We start from the raw sequence: 15,253 nt of genomic DNA on the forward strand, positions 1-15,253 counted from the left end.
TTTAAGTCTTTTACTCATTCTTCAAAAACTAGGTTATCTTTTCATTATAGATTTGTAAGAGTTCTTAATACATGCTGGATAAAGCCCTTTATCAGATAATATATTGAAAACAGCCAAAGAAAATTTTCAGTCTATTTCCTTGCCTACAAACTAAGAGAAATTAGAATAAAACTAAGACATCAAGCATGAAAGAAGAGCCTGCCTTTCTTTCAATTTTGGCTTTTGCTTTGTTTACATGAAACTGAATCTATGAAGGGTCTGTTTGCTGCCAGAAGATCCCAGAGGGGTCCCAAGGCCAGGAATCTGTGGCGTGGAAAGCGTTGAGCGTCTGCTCCTGGTGAGGTGGAGCAGAGTAAAGCTGAGGAGCTGTAGTTGGGAGAGTGAGGCTCAGAGGTCTGGCATCTCGGGAATTTGAATCTAAACCAAATGTGAAATATATCCAGGATGTATACCCAATGTTTCCATGTTCTTTCCTCCCCTTTCCCTACGGTCCTCCACCCTCACCACCTGACACCATTATGCTGTAGGGCCCAAGTCTGTTCTGAAGCCTGAAGAGTGAGAATTTCAAGGGAATCCTCAACAGAACAGGCTGACTCCTAAATCTCCCTCCCTGTGTCTACACGCCCTTATTCTCTGTGTCTGACTCTCTTCCCATTCTCCCCAAGCACAGATGCCCAGAGCCTTAAAATAGTCTGATTGGTGTATTTCTAATGTTTGCTGGAGTTTAAATTATTTTCTTTCCTATTTTCTGTTGTCTCAAGGAATGTTCTTTCATTGGGTTCTTCCTCTCCCCTTCTTTCTGGGGTACAAGGCTGGCACATAGCAGGGACTCTTTTTTTTTTTTTTTTTTTTTAAGAAAAATCTTTCTTTTCAAACTTGAAGCTTACCCACTGCTAATGAGCAACCATAGCTTTCCAGCCTCATTGCATGCTCTTCTGTTACGTGAACCAGCCAGCCTGCTTGCTTGCTGATTCCGACAGTTCGCTCTGCCCTCTCCAGCTACCTTCCCTTGTCCAATAGCCCTGAAATGCTCTTGTCTCTCCTCTCAGTAGGCCCAAGTCCTCACCAGTCTTCAAAATAAACCCTCTGGCATGAAAAGAGCTTCATGACAACCCCAGACCCAGAAGTTTTTCTCCGGCTTATCTCATAACATGGGGCATGGGCTAGTTTGCTAATACAGGGACAAGACTATGAAAAGAAAAACCTACACAGGGAATTAATTTGGTGATTTAACTCCATTTGGAAAAGAAACCTGGAAGAGTTTGTTCAGGGCAGAAACTAGGACCTGAACCAAATGAATGAAAGATAGAACACAAGGTGCCCCCAGGGCATTCAGCTTTCAATCAACCTATTTTGCTTTCTCCTTCCACTCAGTTAGCTCCATCTCAGCTCCTGGCTCCTTCAGTTCCCCTCTTGGCTCCAGTGGCCTCTATCTCCCTCACTCTCCTGAATTAATTGGAGTGTTAGGATACATGGTGACCTCTTTGAGAGATACATTGGCAACATTTCTAGTCTGACAACTGTCTACTCTAGGGCCACAGCCATAATGGAAATCAGAGAAGGAGCTAGCAGACATTTAGAAAGGGTGACAGGCAGTGGGACTGGTTCAGCAGCCGTCTTGGGCTCTGTTCTCAGGGAGCCCTCTCTCCACAGGCTCCTCTCATTTTCTGGGTCCTCTCCAGTATTTACGTGCAGAGAACACTTTAACTCCTTCCCTCCAAATGTTTTATTCTGTTCTTGCCTGAATCAGAACTCATCTATCCCTTCTCTTCCCTTCCTATGGTTTATTCCCATGAACTTAGCTCTTTGTTATCACTTGCAATGTTGGAAATCTCACTGTGTAGTCCTTTTCTTCACATCCCTCTAAGATGCTGGTAATCATGAGGAAGATGATGATCATGGTGGAGGAAGATATTTTACCCTGTATGGTGCATTTATTATGGCATAGACAGTGTGTTCAACATCTGACTTTCTTTTTTTTAATCTTCATAGCAACTCTAGGAGGAAACTAAGGCACAGAGAAGCCAGATCATTTTCCCTGGTCTCAGAGCTGGCAGTGGCAGAGCTCAAAGTCAGTGCTTCTAACCACAGTGTTATATCAATAAGGCTGGCCCACGAACTGATTTCTGGGGGTAGCCTTCTTTTCATTATTCTCCCTTCAGAGAAGTGCCCACTTAACCTTTCCCCTCTTTTCTTCTTAAAAATAAAAAAACCGTGATAACTCCATTTTCTTCACTTCACATGAACCTTTTAAATTAATCGTGTGTTCTTTGAACAGATCAATAAACGAATTGTGTGCTTGTGGCTGTATATAAATGCCAGGAATAATTCACCCTTGTGAGAAAACACACAGCCTTCCCCAGTAGGATATTTTTGTTTAAGAGTTTGGTCAATTTTTTAAATGGACCCTGCCAGATTATTCAGTATAAGGTAATGTTAACCTACCTAGAATTCTCTGGTGCCCTAGGGGCCTCTGTCATGAACAGGAGACACAGCTGCAATCTAGTATTAGGGTGTGAACAGCAGGATGAAAGCTGCAGCAGAGAGAAGTACGAGCTGCCCTCTGTGTGGGAGAGTCTCTGTATTGCAAGAGGAAATGCCTTTGGTTCTCACAGCAGTGGCATGAACACCCAGGGATTGCCCAGTGTGACTCAGTAACACATTCAGAGAGAAACAGTGGGAGAGAACAAGATGGGAGGTTTAACTGCATAAAATCTGGAAGCAAATATATATATATATAAATATTGTGAATATAATAATAATAATAGCAATGCCGATTACAATGCATTAAGCATTTATTAAGCGCCAGGAGCTTTGCTAAAAATATTCTATGTGTTAACTCATTAAATCCTTAATAACCCTATGGGCTAGGAATTATTATTCTCATCCCCACTTCTCAGATGAGGAAACTGAGTAAGTGACTTGCCTAAGGTCACACAATTAGTACAGGTGGTGACACAGGTTTCAAACTTAGGCAGTCTAACTCGAAATACTGCATACTCAATGACTGCACTATACTGCCCTCAGCAAATGGGTGTGTGCAGGGGGTGTGTGTATGTATGTATATGTAATATATTTGTGTATATATACACATATACGTAACATATATACATTAAGGTCCAATCTCATTCCAACTAACAGTGGGAAGGAAGGGTCCAAGGCATTTCCTTGTGGTGGGATGCTCTGAAATACACGAGCTATCAATTGCAAAACAAGCATCTCTGTTTTATGATGCCACTATCTTTATTAAGATGAGAAAAATGAAAGCTAAATATTCTCCACTGACCTACAAGTGTTGGATGATAGGGAAAGACATATTGCATCTAAGGAGAGTCTCGTTGCACAGGAAGAGCTATTTTATCTCTAACGGGTTTGTATATTGATACAGGGTACCACTGTGAAACTAAAATAAACTCAATTGTCATAGTCATTTATTCTTGTCTAATGGAAAGTTATTTTCTCTTAATTTATAAAATGATGAGATTAGTGAATTCTGATATAGATTATTTTAAAGATATAGCATTTCCTGCTATTTTAGAAATATAAATAATCTGCCTAAGGAGTTAAAATATTTATTTACATAGCTATATAAAGACCTTTGGGGATATCACAAGAATTTTCTGGAAAAACAGAAGGACTTGGCAGTAAAAAAATCCACTTGGTTGTTTTTAATTTTTGGCAGAGTAACATAAAAGCATATTGCAACATGTTGTAATTGATGAGTTCCAATGTTCAGCATCTAATTTCTATTCCAGTTGGATAATTTAGATTCTTGAATAATTTTTACGACCAATTTATTGTTCTTTTCTTCATTATCATCATGATTAAAACTGAGATCTTTGATATAATCATGACTGATCTTGAGTGTATCTTAAGGTTATTTTGTCCATCTCTTTGCCTCTTAATCGTTTTGAGACTTGTGGAAATCTATTCTGTTTTTCTCTCCCCTTTGTTGAAGAGCTCCTACAACATACAGTGTTCATTCCTTCCACTAACTTATCAATGCTTGAGTGTCAGAATGCTTTTTCTCCCAAGTAAGCTAAATACCTAGTGCTGGAGCTTATATCTGCTTCCTCCTACCGAATCCCCTGCATCCAGAAACGAGAAGCACACAGCATCAGAGCCCTGGTAATGTAAGCTGGCTTCAGGTCCACAGCCCCAGACCCACATCATGACAGACTGAAATGAAAGTTTCCATCAGGGATCTTTCATCATTTACTGAAAACAGGTGACTTGCCAGAGTAGTAAAGCTGTGTGAATAATCCTTTTGGGTTTTTTTTTTTAAAGACAGGCGATGAGGTCACTGAAAAGGCTCCCGTCTCCTGGGCCGCAGTGGGAGAGAGCCAGTGTCCTGAACACGCCCACCCAGGTGCGGGTATGTAAGCCGGCATGGCTAACAAGCATCCCTTCAGCAGAGGGCAGCCAGGAGAGTTGTCTGGAAACCATGACACATGCAGAAAGAGCTGAATAAACTGGGGATAGGTACCATATAGAAGAACTGACAATAAAGAGAAATAATTTTTAGAGTCTGAATGGACTGCAGAAATAACTTATATAATCTCAATATTTTTCGGATAAAGGAAAAGAAGCTTATGATGACCATTTTCAAGTATTTCTAAGGCTGCTAAATATAAGAAAAACAGATTTGTCCTATTTTTCCAGAGAGCAGAACTAGGACTGAAATGTAGAAGGGTAGAGATTTTGGTTCAACACAGTAATGAAATCCTGAGCTCCCTCCTCTTTCTGCCTTCCTCCCATCTCCCCACTCCTCCTCGCTTCTGGGCTCTGAAGATATTCTGGTAGAGGCTGGACAGCAGCCTCCAGGGATGCCAAATCCTGGCCACCAACTTTTACCCATCCTCCAGGTATAATCTCATCAGGAGGCCTTCTGTGGGCAGCCTGACTAAGCATTTCTGCTTCAGTGTTCTCGTCAAATGGTGAGGCTCTCTCTGTTACGGAATTATCACTCGTATGATGTTCTGTTTCCGTGTTTCTCCCCAACTAGCCCCCTAACGTCAGGGACTCTTTGTATCCTCAATGCCCAACATAGTTTTTGGAACACAGTAGGTGCTCACTAAAGGTTTATTGAGTTGAATTTCTATCAGGTAGAAGGCTGACTGAATGAGTAATCTCCTTCCAAGAGAAAAAGCTAAGGGCCCCTGCATACAACCAACTGCAGAGCTGAGACCACCAGCAAGTTCCATCAGCTTTCTCTCCTCTAGGTGGAATTTTCCTCCTTGAAGGCCATTTGTTCCCAGCCTCAGCCTGACCCCAACTTGTCCTGATGCGAGACCCACAGATTTATAGTTGGTATTCCATTCCTTACTCAGGTTAATTACACAGATTTAAATTTCAGGTGCTTTGAGCAAACTTTGATTGTAATTATAGAGTCAGAGACTTAAAAGAAAGACCATAACTCTGGCCCATTTTTCATAAAGTTCCCTGTTTAGAGTACTTTCTTGGTGTCATTTCTAGTACTGTCCAACGTGGGTATGCCCACCCCGGGGGATGCCCAAGATGATCCATTGATAACAGAGAGGAAAATTCTCTGTATATAAATATGCACACGTGTATATGTATTATATGCACACATATTTGATTAACCCAATAAAAACACATGAAGTTTACCTAGACTTTCACTAGTAGAATGAGGCTGGAGTCCCACTCGGACCACACGGCAGATGGGGTGGTAGGAGAGCGTTCCTCGGGGAAGGTGGGAGCAGCACAATGTAGAGGGGCAGTCTGTGGCTCATTTGTTCAGTTGCTTTCAGCGTATTTCAAATTATTGCTCTTTTCATGTGCCCAATGAAATAGATTTATGTATTATCTAGTTTAAACTAACCTTCACAAAGAGACACATGGCTTAACAAGTTTCCTCAAAGAAACTGCAGTTTGAAGATAATACTAATCACGAAAGCACAAGGGAACTTTGAACTCTTTGTCAGCCACATGACAGAGTGAAGAAACAATGACAATCTAATCAGATCTGTCAAGGAACCAGGCCAAAAAAATAATTGGAAATTATCGAGAAGACTATTTGAAATATGGAACCACAACTTCTAATGAAAAAGCTAAACTTTAGGCTAAGGGCACACTGACTTTAGAGATTATTAGCCAGTGATAGTAGAACATGTATATAATTTATAAACTAATACATATGCATTTATGGGGGTTTCAAGTTCAAAAATATTTTATTGAGAGAGTGCATAATCAAAAGAGTTTGGAGACCACTGGCCTGTTCTTGCTTCTACAAATATTTTTTGTTTCTTTCTGATCATTCTGATTAATTGTAGAAAACTTGAAATGCACGGAAGCATCAAAAACAAGAAAAAATTATCCATATTCTTACCACCACAAAATAAACATTATTTGCATTTGGAGAAGTGTCTCTTCTATCATAACCATTTCATATAAAATGTCTTTCATAGAAGGAGGCTGAACCTCTAGGAGAAAACCTTACAGAATATCATGTTCCATTATGGGTCGCTTTGTCTGGTCTCCACGGAGACTAAGAAGGTATGTCAGGAATGAAGCTACAGTCCTGGTTTTCAACATTTGCCTGATATATTTGGGCTAAGTTTCACTGTTAGTGGAGGTGTCCTATGACCTCATCCCAGGTTACACTGTGGGCACCATATATACCATTATTATTGAGTAAAAGGAGACTGTAAAAGGTGCAGCAACTCCTGTACTATCTTAATGTTTAAATTAATTAGCCCATCTCAGCCATCAGTGATATGGCTAAGGAGTCATGCTTAGATTCCCCAGATGTCAGGAGAGCAGGCCTGCTCGGGTTGTCAGTAATCCCCAGGAATTCCGAATATGTCTATCAAATTCCTTCCCGTAGGGAAGGAAACCACAGCTGCAGGTCCTGCAATGGCAGCCCGTGCCCTGGCTTCTGTCAGCTCCGACAGGTCTCTCATTACAGAAGCCACCCTCCGTTTCACACTCTGAATCTTCTCTAGATGTTTGCCCTTCATCCCGACAGTGAAACGCTAGCTGGTAGTTGAAATAATCTCATCACCCTCAAAAATAACTTCTGACGACCTGACTTGATGTAGAACTTTTCCATAGGTTTGGCAGGATTTCCATTTCTATCTAGACGAAATGCAGCATTTCCCCAAGTTTTGGGCCACACCCAAAATGGGGAACAAGACTCCTTCTAAAACCTCGATGTCACTGCGTAAACCAGAGGGTGCAGAATCAAATCACTATGTTTATCCCACTCATTGTATTAGGCCTTCACACTATGTCCCCCGCCCTTGCTCGGCTGCAAAGCAAGCTGTCCGAGTTGTTGTCTGGTATTCAGGGCGGGAGGGGGAACTTTTGGAAAAGAGAAAGGCTGGAGAATGCAAATCCTACAATTTAAATATCAAGCTCCCCTACTGCACCATTTAAATAGGAACCAATTTTAAAGTATTTGGTTCAGGGTCAGCTTTTTGTTTTAAGGATATTTTTTGCATACACTTTGGGTTGTTTTTCAGGAGTAGAAATGGATTTTCCCACAATCACTGCAGGCAAACACCCCTAGCGATGCCCCCAGCTGATGTCAGGAGTGCAGGCCATGGCAAAGTGAAACCAACTGACCCATTCTCAAACAAACCAGGAACCCTGACCTCAAAACCACCGCCATCTAATCAATTAAAACTTTAACATCCAACTCCTCAGATTGTTTCCTTCCCCTTGAGCAGTTTTTGATGTGGACCTGGAATGACAGGGGAGTAAATAAGGAATACAACAGCATTCCTGCTAACATAACTTCCCCATGGCTGTACTTACTCTGGGTGGGTAAAGTAGAGCCAGGATGGATAGTGGGAATGCCTGGGGCCTCCATCACTGCAGTTAAATGTAACCGCTACCTGTCTTTGTGATTACCAAAGAACTCCCAATTACCAAAGAACAATAATTCACATCCTCTTTCCTTCTTTATTGCCTTCGTCAGCCCACCTTTATGCAGTGAATCCCCACCACATTCCCTCTTCACTACATGCCAATATCGCTAATTTTCCACTGGCATTTTAACTGGTCTTTCAATATATATTTTAACGCTACTTGTATTAAATCTACAACTTGTTATACTACTTATAAATAAAATCTTCTAAAGTTATGGAATAAGTTGGAAGGATAATCGAGATCTAGATTTAAAGACTTATCTTTTCCTTTGTTCCAGCAACAGCCCAGAAGGTACCTTTTAGAAGACGAGATCTTTATGCAAGAAATTGCAGTGGCTTCCAGGGAGGCAGGGGTGGAGGTGTTTATAAGAAGAGAAGGGTCATAAGACAGCGAGGGATAGAAGGACTGCCTTAGGACTGCTTTTCTTAACATTTCCGATTTTCGATACAAAACATCTTGGTCTCAGGATTGAAGAAAAGGGCAGCTGCTGCCAGGACAGTGTTCTGGTCCTCCACGGGTTTGGGATTGGGATAGTGGAGCTTTCAACGCTAAAAAAAAACACCTCATTTTCCTTCCAAACCAGTTCCATGGACGTTTCCACAGATACCGTTGGGAAGATTAGTCCCAGACACTCAGAAGTCACAACTCAGAGGAGATGGCTGGAATGCTAAAGAAAGTTTAAAAAAATGGTGGATGGAGAATTGCCTTTCCCTTATACCACATCAGCCAGCTGCAAAGAGAAGACTGCCTTTAATTTAACCCTTCGCCGTCCCTGAAGAGGACAATGCGCTTTAGGTGCTAGATAATCTTTATACCCCAGAAACTCTACTGGCCTGGCTTTAATTATTGATTCATAATGGAAAATAATAAAAGGTAGATATTATGCGGGGCAGGCATGTCACCAAGGGGACATAAATATACCAGAACACCCAGTGTGGACCTTCCCAGAAGGAACTGATGAACCTATGAGATGAACCAACACATGGCCTTCGCACAGACTGACTTTTAATGAGCATAAAGCAAACTGAGGATACAGGTCTTCCTTCTTGTGGCTCCTGACTCCCTGGCTGCTGTGTGATTTCATCTAATCCCTGATCTACAGTCATCAGCTGAGGAGGCTTCCTAAGTTTAACACCTCCCTACTCATGAAGCTATAGAATCCAACGACTCTACCTCCATCACCAAACAGGCAACTCCACAGTCTTTCAGGAACCAAAGCACCAATGAATACCAACAAAACCTTCTCAATGAAGTCATCCCTGGACAGAAAGTGGAAGAGAGGAGCTCTGCTTGGTAGTAGGGGTGAGAGGGACAGAAGGAATATGACATGGTGGAATGTGAATTTGTTAATTTCTAAAAATGTATCCTTGATGCATAATCCCCTCTAATTCCCTCAGGCTACTGCCCAACACTCCTTTCCCAGGTCCTGGGGCAGTGCCCTGGCCAGGAAGCAGGCACTCTGCAGGCCTCCCCAGCACTCTCCATGATCCCCCCTACCTCCCACCACACTCCTCCCCAACCTCTACCTCAATGGTATACTGCTCAAAGATGCGCAGCTGCAGGAAGATGTCCAGCTTGATCTTCCGCTCGTGGAACAGCTCCTCCATCTGCACCTGGGCGTCGTCCAGCTGCTGCAGGACTGATTCAATGTGGCTGATGGAGCTACTGTGGGGCGTCTTGTTGTTGGACACAGCCGAGTCCCTGTGGCAGAGTGGGAGAAAAGAGGGGAGGGGCCTGGCCATGTTAAAAGTGACAGAGGAGCAGGGGGCCTTCCTCATATGAGCAAGGCAGATGTGAATCAGTTGAGTCATTCAATCGACAGACGTTTATCAGACTCCTACTGTGAGCCTGGCACTATCTGCTCGGTAGGCGAACCAAAGACACATGCATCCTCTTTGGGGTTCACAGCATGGTAGCTCTGAGACTAGCTGCTCTCCTATTCCTTAGACAAGTTTGGGAAAGGGGTCAAATGAAATAACATATGGGAAAGAGCTCTACAAAGCATAAAATATTAGAGAAATGGAATAGTTCCATACACATACTTAGTCTAATACGCGTAGTTTTAATACACACACATACACATGCATAAGACTAGACACATTAATCACAACGCATAAGAGCAGACAAATTAGAGGCATGTAAAAAAAACCCTTCCTAGTTCTACCTCACAGGATCATTGTTAAAATGAGATCACAGCTGCCAAAATTATTCATCCACTTTATAATACTATGCCCAAGTTATGGGCTGGTGTTATTATACAGGCTTCAAGTTGTAGTTAGGAAAGCATGGGACCTGGAGGCTGCAAGCCCAGATTAAGTCCTTGCTCTGACATACACGCCTGGTGCCCTTGGGAAATCGCCTCCCTGAGCCCCAGTTGCCTCCTAGAAAATGGACTTAATAATCCCTGCCCTGCTCACTTCACGGTTTGCTGTTAAATAAGATGGTGCGTGTGAACGTGCTCTGTAAGCAGGAACGTGTTGTACAAATGACTGTTAATCCTGAAAGGACACAAGTGAAGTGTCAAGTGTGACTGGGGCACAGGCACAGTTGGGGAGCGTAGAAGGTAGGACACAAGAGGCTGGGACAACAACAATGTTTCAAGAGGATGAGTTCTGATTTGGGCATTGAAGAAAAGGATGAATCCAGCCAAGGAGACGGGAGGGGTGCGTTTTCTGAGCAGGGAGTCCATTCAAAAGTAGCAGGGGGAGGTGACACGTTATAGAGGGGAATCAAGAGATAAACATATTGACCTGCTCAGAAGAGTGACGTGTGGTGACACCTCCAAAGAGATCATCATAGCAGGAAAACTGTGGAGATTAAGAAGTTTAGATTCTATAGGACCTTGAGTAAGCTAGAGCCCCAAACTTGAAATAAACAGGCATATTCATTATCTTGTGATGTCTTGGTTTCTTATACAATTTAAGTCAGAGGACAAGGGGAAAATCATTAGTTTTGAATCCTCTCATCAGTAGGCTTTCTGAAAATCGGTCCTTTTAGCCTGCGTTTTTCTCAGAAGTAATAGCATCTGAGCTCACACTGTCTGTTTCTGAAGGGAGCTTAAGGCCAGTTTGTCAAGAGCCTCTCCTGTCACTCAGAAAGCTCCCAGTCCCTACCTTCTCCCCCTGGTCTATTTGGGTATGAAACCCCACTGCATGGATGCCCCAAATTATGAAAAGAACAGAAGACGTGTAGTCAACACTATGCTTTAGGCATCTGTTGAGGACTTTGCTGCTGGGAGGATATCATTCTTTTTGATTGCTCCTCTCAGTCTTTCTCTATCACACAGCTTTCAGAGGAAGAGAATGATTTCTGACCATTTTGTACGGCACCTATGTCAGTGTCATCCTCCCTAGGAATCACAGAGATGATGCAAAAACTGCTGAGGAACTTCAGTGCTGAGTGCTCCAAGAGTCGTGGAGACCTGGAGAAGATGTGTGCTCCGGTGCGTGTCAGGCATCCTGCAAGTGCCCACTAGGCACCATGTACTTATTTTTCTCTTTGGCTGCTCTTGATATCAGGGAGGAGAGTCTGGGCTGGAGCCAGGCTAGTGGGGGAATGAATGGTCAGCAGTGGTTCTTGGTCACACGCCTATGGTCCCCTGTGAAATCCATGGCACTTAAACTTGTAGAACAGGCATCAGGCACATCACTGCCTTCACCATCCCTGAGCAGCCTGCAGCCCGTAGGCATTGTGCAAGGTTGGCTGTTGGTAAGAGCAAGTGGCATCTCCATAGACCCAGCCCCACAGAGAGTGAAGCCAGCCAAGCTTGTTAAAGTATTTGGAGAGAAAACACAAAGCCATCACAAAATTCTAGAGCTGACAGAGCTCCTAGAGTGAATTCCTTAATTACACAGGCGAAGCAGCTGAGGCCCAGAGAGGTTAAGTGATTGCCACTATTTGGAATTTTCTTCAGAAGCAAATAACAGTGGAGTTTCCCAGGTAGGCAGACAAAACTGTCATGTATTATATATTCATGAAGATGAATTGGGTGAAGAAGGGAAAGAGGCTATCTTGTTAGTATGCAACAGGAGGACTCAGAACATCTCAGGTGCATGTTTGGAATAGAAATGATTAATTTCCAACAGAAACACATGCCAGGGCCGTCTAAAGGTAAGTTCTCATTGTTTATTTAATTGGACAACTGGTGTGGGGGGAAAAAAGCCCTCTCAGCTCAAATAATTCCCTCAGGCCCCAGGGTTGGCCTGGGACTTGTTGATGAGATTATTTCTGTCCGGAGCTGGCAGAGGTCCCAGCACTCAGTGATTTTGGGATAGGAACAAGTCCCTGAGGGCAGACATCATTAGCACCATCAAATCCTATTTATACAGCACCTGGGCACAGGGCTGGTTGCTGAGGGCTTGCTCAAGGCCTCATGACACTTGATCTGAGGAGCCAATGCCCTTGACAGGCACAGAAAACTAGATATTGATGCCAACAGAAAGGAGGTGATGGTGTGGATGATTCTAAATGAATATAAGGTTTAGACAGGTTTTCCTGCTCAGTTACATTAGTTTAGGTTCATACCGAAGGAGTTTTATTTCCTGGGCAGCAAGGAACGGTAGGAAAGGTCACGAGTGGGTAATAGAGTAGAATGGGACAACATCACACACTCTTTACATTCTCATGGGGCCAAAGCCAACCATTTTTGGCTGCCGACTGGGGCCATGGAGTTCAGAGTTCATCCTGAGATCAGACGCCAAATATAGTCATGCACACATAATGACAGACTGCATATATGATAGTGGTCCCATAAGATCGGTACCATTTAGCCTAGGTGTGTAGCAGGCTATATCATCTAGGTTTGTGTAAGTACACTCTATGATGTTTGCACAATGAGGAAATTGCCTAATGACACATTTCTCAGAACATATCCCCATCATTAAGTGACACATGACTGTAACACTGTATTCCAGAATGGCTATTTCTCCACGTGACCAAATATGCCATAATTCTTAATGAAAATGTTATTTATCTTTTGTTGAATGTTGTTAATTTTTGTATACATTACTTATTGATTGCTGAATATCATCATGAATGATAAAAAATGCTTTGGAACTTTTGAGATTTTCCATTTACTATTTCAATCTAAACTTAAGTTGAGTATGAGGCAGGCATTTTTATATCTGACAGATGGAGAAACTGAAGCTCACACAAGACCACAAAGCTGGTTGTGGCTGAGCCAAGACTGGGACATGACTTATCTCGTGTCTAGTCCAAGGCATTTCCCACTGGAAAGCACTGCCCATGCTGACCTGGCCTCGCTGGGCTCCCCCAGGGAGGGAGACGCTGACCTGAGCTGCTGAATAAGGTCTTCGCCTTCCTTGATAACGTTGAGCGTTGCATCCAGAGTGGCGGTCTGCTGCTGCTGGAACTGCTTGATCAGTTCCTGGACCGCATCCACTGAGTCTGCACAGACATCCTCTAGCATCTCCTTCTGAAGGTCTTCCATCCATGTCCACAACTGTTGGGGAGAGAGCAGAGACTCCACTCAGGGCAGATAGGAGAGGCCAGGGCTGGGGTAAGGACAAGAGAGTCAGATTGGGGTGACCCAACCTACCATCAACAAGTCAGTGCAATGTCAGACTGTCCTTCTCATCAGCACATCTATGGGTCAGTTCATGTTCCCATATTTATATTCATTACTCATCTCTGCTAGGTTTACTCCACTAGGGTCAACATTCCCTATGGATGGGAACCATCCTTGGCTTAACTTCCTTGTTGTTTAGGGAAACTTTTAGTCTTAGAACAGGGAGATCATTCATCTTGGGAGACTAGGATGAACAGGAGACTGGTGATGGGCAGATATTTCATCTTTCAGAAAGGAGGGCTCTGCACACTTCTTCCAGGCAGCTGGACACTGATTCCTAGAGATGTATCATGATTTTGCAAATATGCAAAAAAGAATGTGATGCTCAACAAGAACAAAATAAGATTAATTAAGAAAATACGTGTTATGCTAAATTATTTTGTTCTTTTCAGGATTGCTAGGTTGGTTAGAAAGTTGAATGCTAAAAATGTAGCTTATCTTAATTTCAATATAAGTATGAGATATTCCTCCACGACATTCAAGATGATGAAATGCAGTCAGGATGATATTACTGGTCAGACAACTTAAAAGAACTAAGTATAGTGTTTTGAACAGAATAAGCACTTGAAACGAGGAGTCGAATTGAATTACTAGAAATTCATTTATTGCTAGTTCTTCCTCATACTGAAGATAGGTCTCCACTGGCTTGCCACCATATTCCATGTATGATTACCCTTATTGAGCATTTTCATAAATGATGGAGGGAAAGATGAGTCTGATATTTGCTTAGAAACCAGGAATCTTCACCTGGCTGGAAGAAAAGATAAGCTTAGGGCTCTACCAGGACAAAAGCCAGTACAGAGCGAAAATTGATAGAGTCAGAAGGTGTAGATTTTGGCTCCTCTTCTTCCCATAACTCATGGTACCTTTGAGCAAATCACTATACCCTTTGATCTCCATGACTTCATGTGTAAACAGGTTGGGGAAAACATAAAATAAAATGGTTAGTTCCCGTCTGGTTCTAACATTCTTTAAGTCTTCCACGTTAAAAACATGGATAAATATCTACCTCGAGAATATCACGTCAGCTAGTTGGTTCTCAGTATGGTAAATCATGGTATGGTCTTTACAACAAGAGATAAGAAAAGAAACAATAAAGAGAGATAAAAATAGTCTTTAGATTTCAGACAAGTTGTTCTTTGTTCTTTAGACAGGAGAGGCCCCTAATGTGCAGAAGAGGTTGGGTTAACAAGAGTAACAAGCCCTGGAGGTAGCAAATAAGGGGGGAGGATATAAGGAATGCCCCCTTGGACAGGTGAGAATCTCTCTGAGCCTCAGTCTCCTAATCTACAAAATGAGAATAAGAACTTCCCTGCTCACTTCAAGGATTATGAGGATGGAATGATTTACTTATTATTAATGCTCTAAACAAACATACAGCATTATTAATAAGCTTACAGCATCGTGATGACTGTTAGATGGAATACAAATTATTACTACTCAGTGTCCCTATCATTTAGCAGCTTGTAATCTGTTGTAAGCAGTTCAGCCTTTTTTTTTACAACTAAGTTTTTTGTTATAAAAACATAAAACAAGTTTTCCAGACCATATAAACTGGGACACATATTCCTACAAGTATGAATTGTACTTATTTCAAATCACTATTAAACCAGGAAGTTCAGGATATTGGTTACTATAGCTTAATGTCATTTCATCCTTTCTGGCTGTAGTTTTGTCTAGAAAGTAAAACCATCTTCCAAGTGTGCTGAATTCCCTGGTTAAGAGATAATGAATTCTTGAGCCAGCCCTGATGGCCTAGTAGTTAAAAAGTTC

General features: G+C 42.4%; 1 protein-coding gene across 43 annotated transcripts in view; it reads right to left on the bottom strand.

The window, feature by feature from the left end:
• Nucleotides 1-15,253, bottom strand: part of KALRN (kalirin RhoGEF kinase) — a 635,442-nt gene that overhangs the window by 291,176 nt on the left and 329,013 nt on the right. For 18 of the 43 annotated variants that reach the window (XM_070583665.1, XM_070583666.1, XM_070583673.1 and 15 more), the window contains 2 exons: nucleotides 13,146-13,354; nucleotides 9,420-9,594 (listed from right to left, as the gene is read on the bottom strand). In XM_070583665.1, the coding sequence (XP_070439766.1) occupies nucleotides 9,420-9,594; nucleotides 13,146-13,354 (384 nt within the window). Of the gene's footprint in view, nucleotides 1-9,419; nucleotides 9,595-10,643; nucleotides 10,701-13,145; nucleotides 13,355-15,253 lie in introns of all 43 variants that reach the window. The other 25 variants (XM_070583671.1, XM_070583682.1, XM_070583663.1 and 22 more) reach the window with 2 other exon arrangements.

This window comes from Equus przewalskii, chromosome 18, assembly GCF_037783145.1.
Source record: "Equus przewalskii isolate Varuska chromosome 18, EquPr2, whole genome shotgun sequence".
In the NCBI taxonomy this organism is placed as follows: domain Eukaryota; kingdom Metazoa; phylum Chordata; class Mammalia; order Perissodactyla; family Equidae; genus Equus; species Equus przewalskii.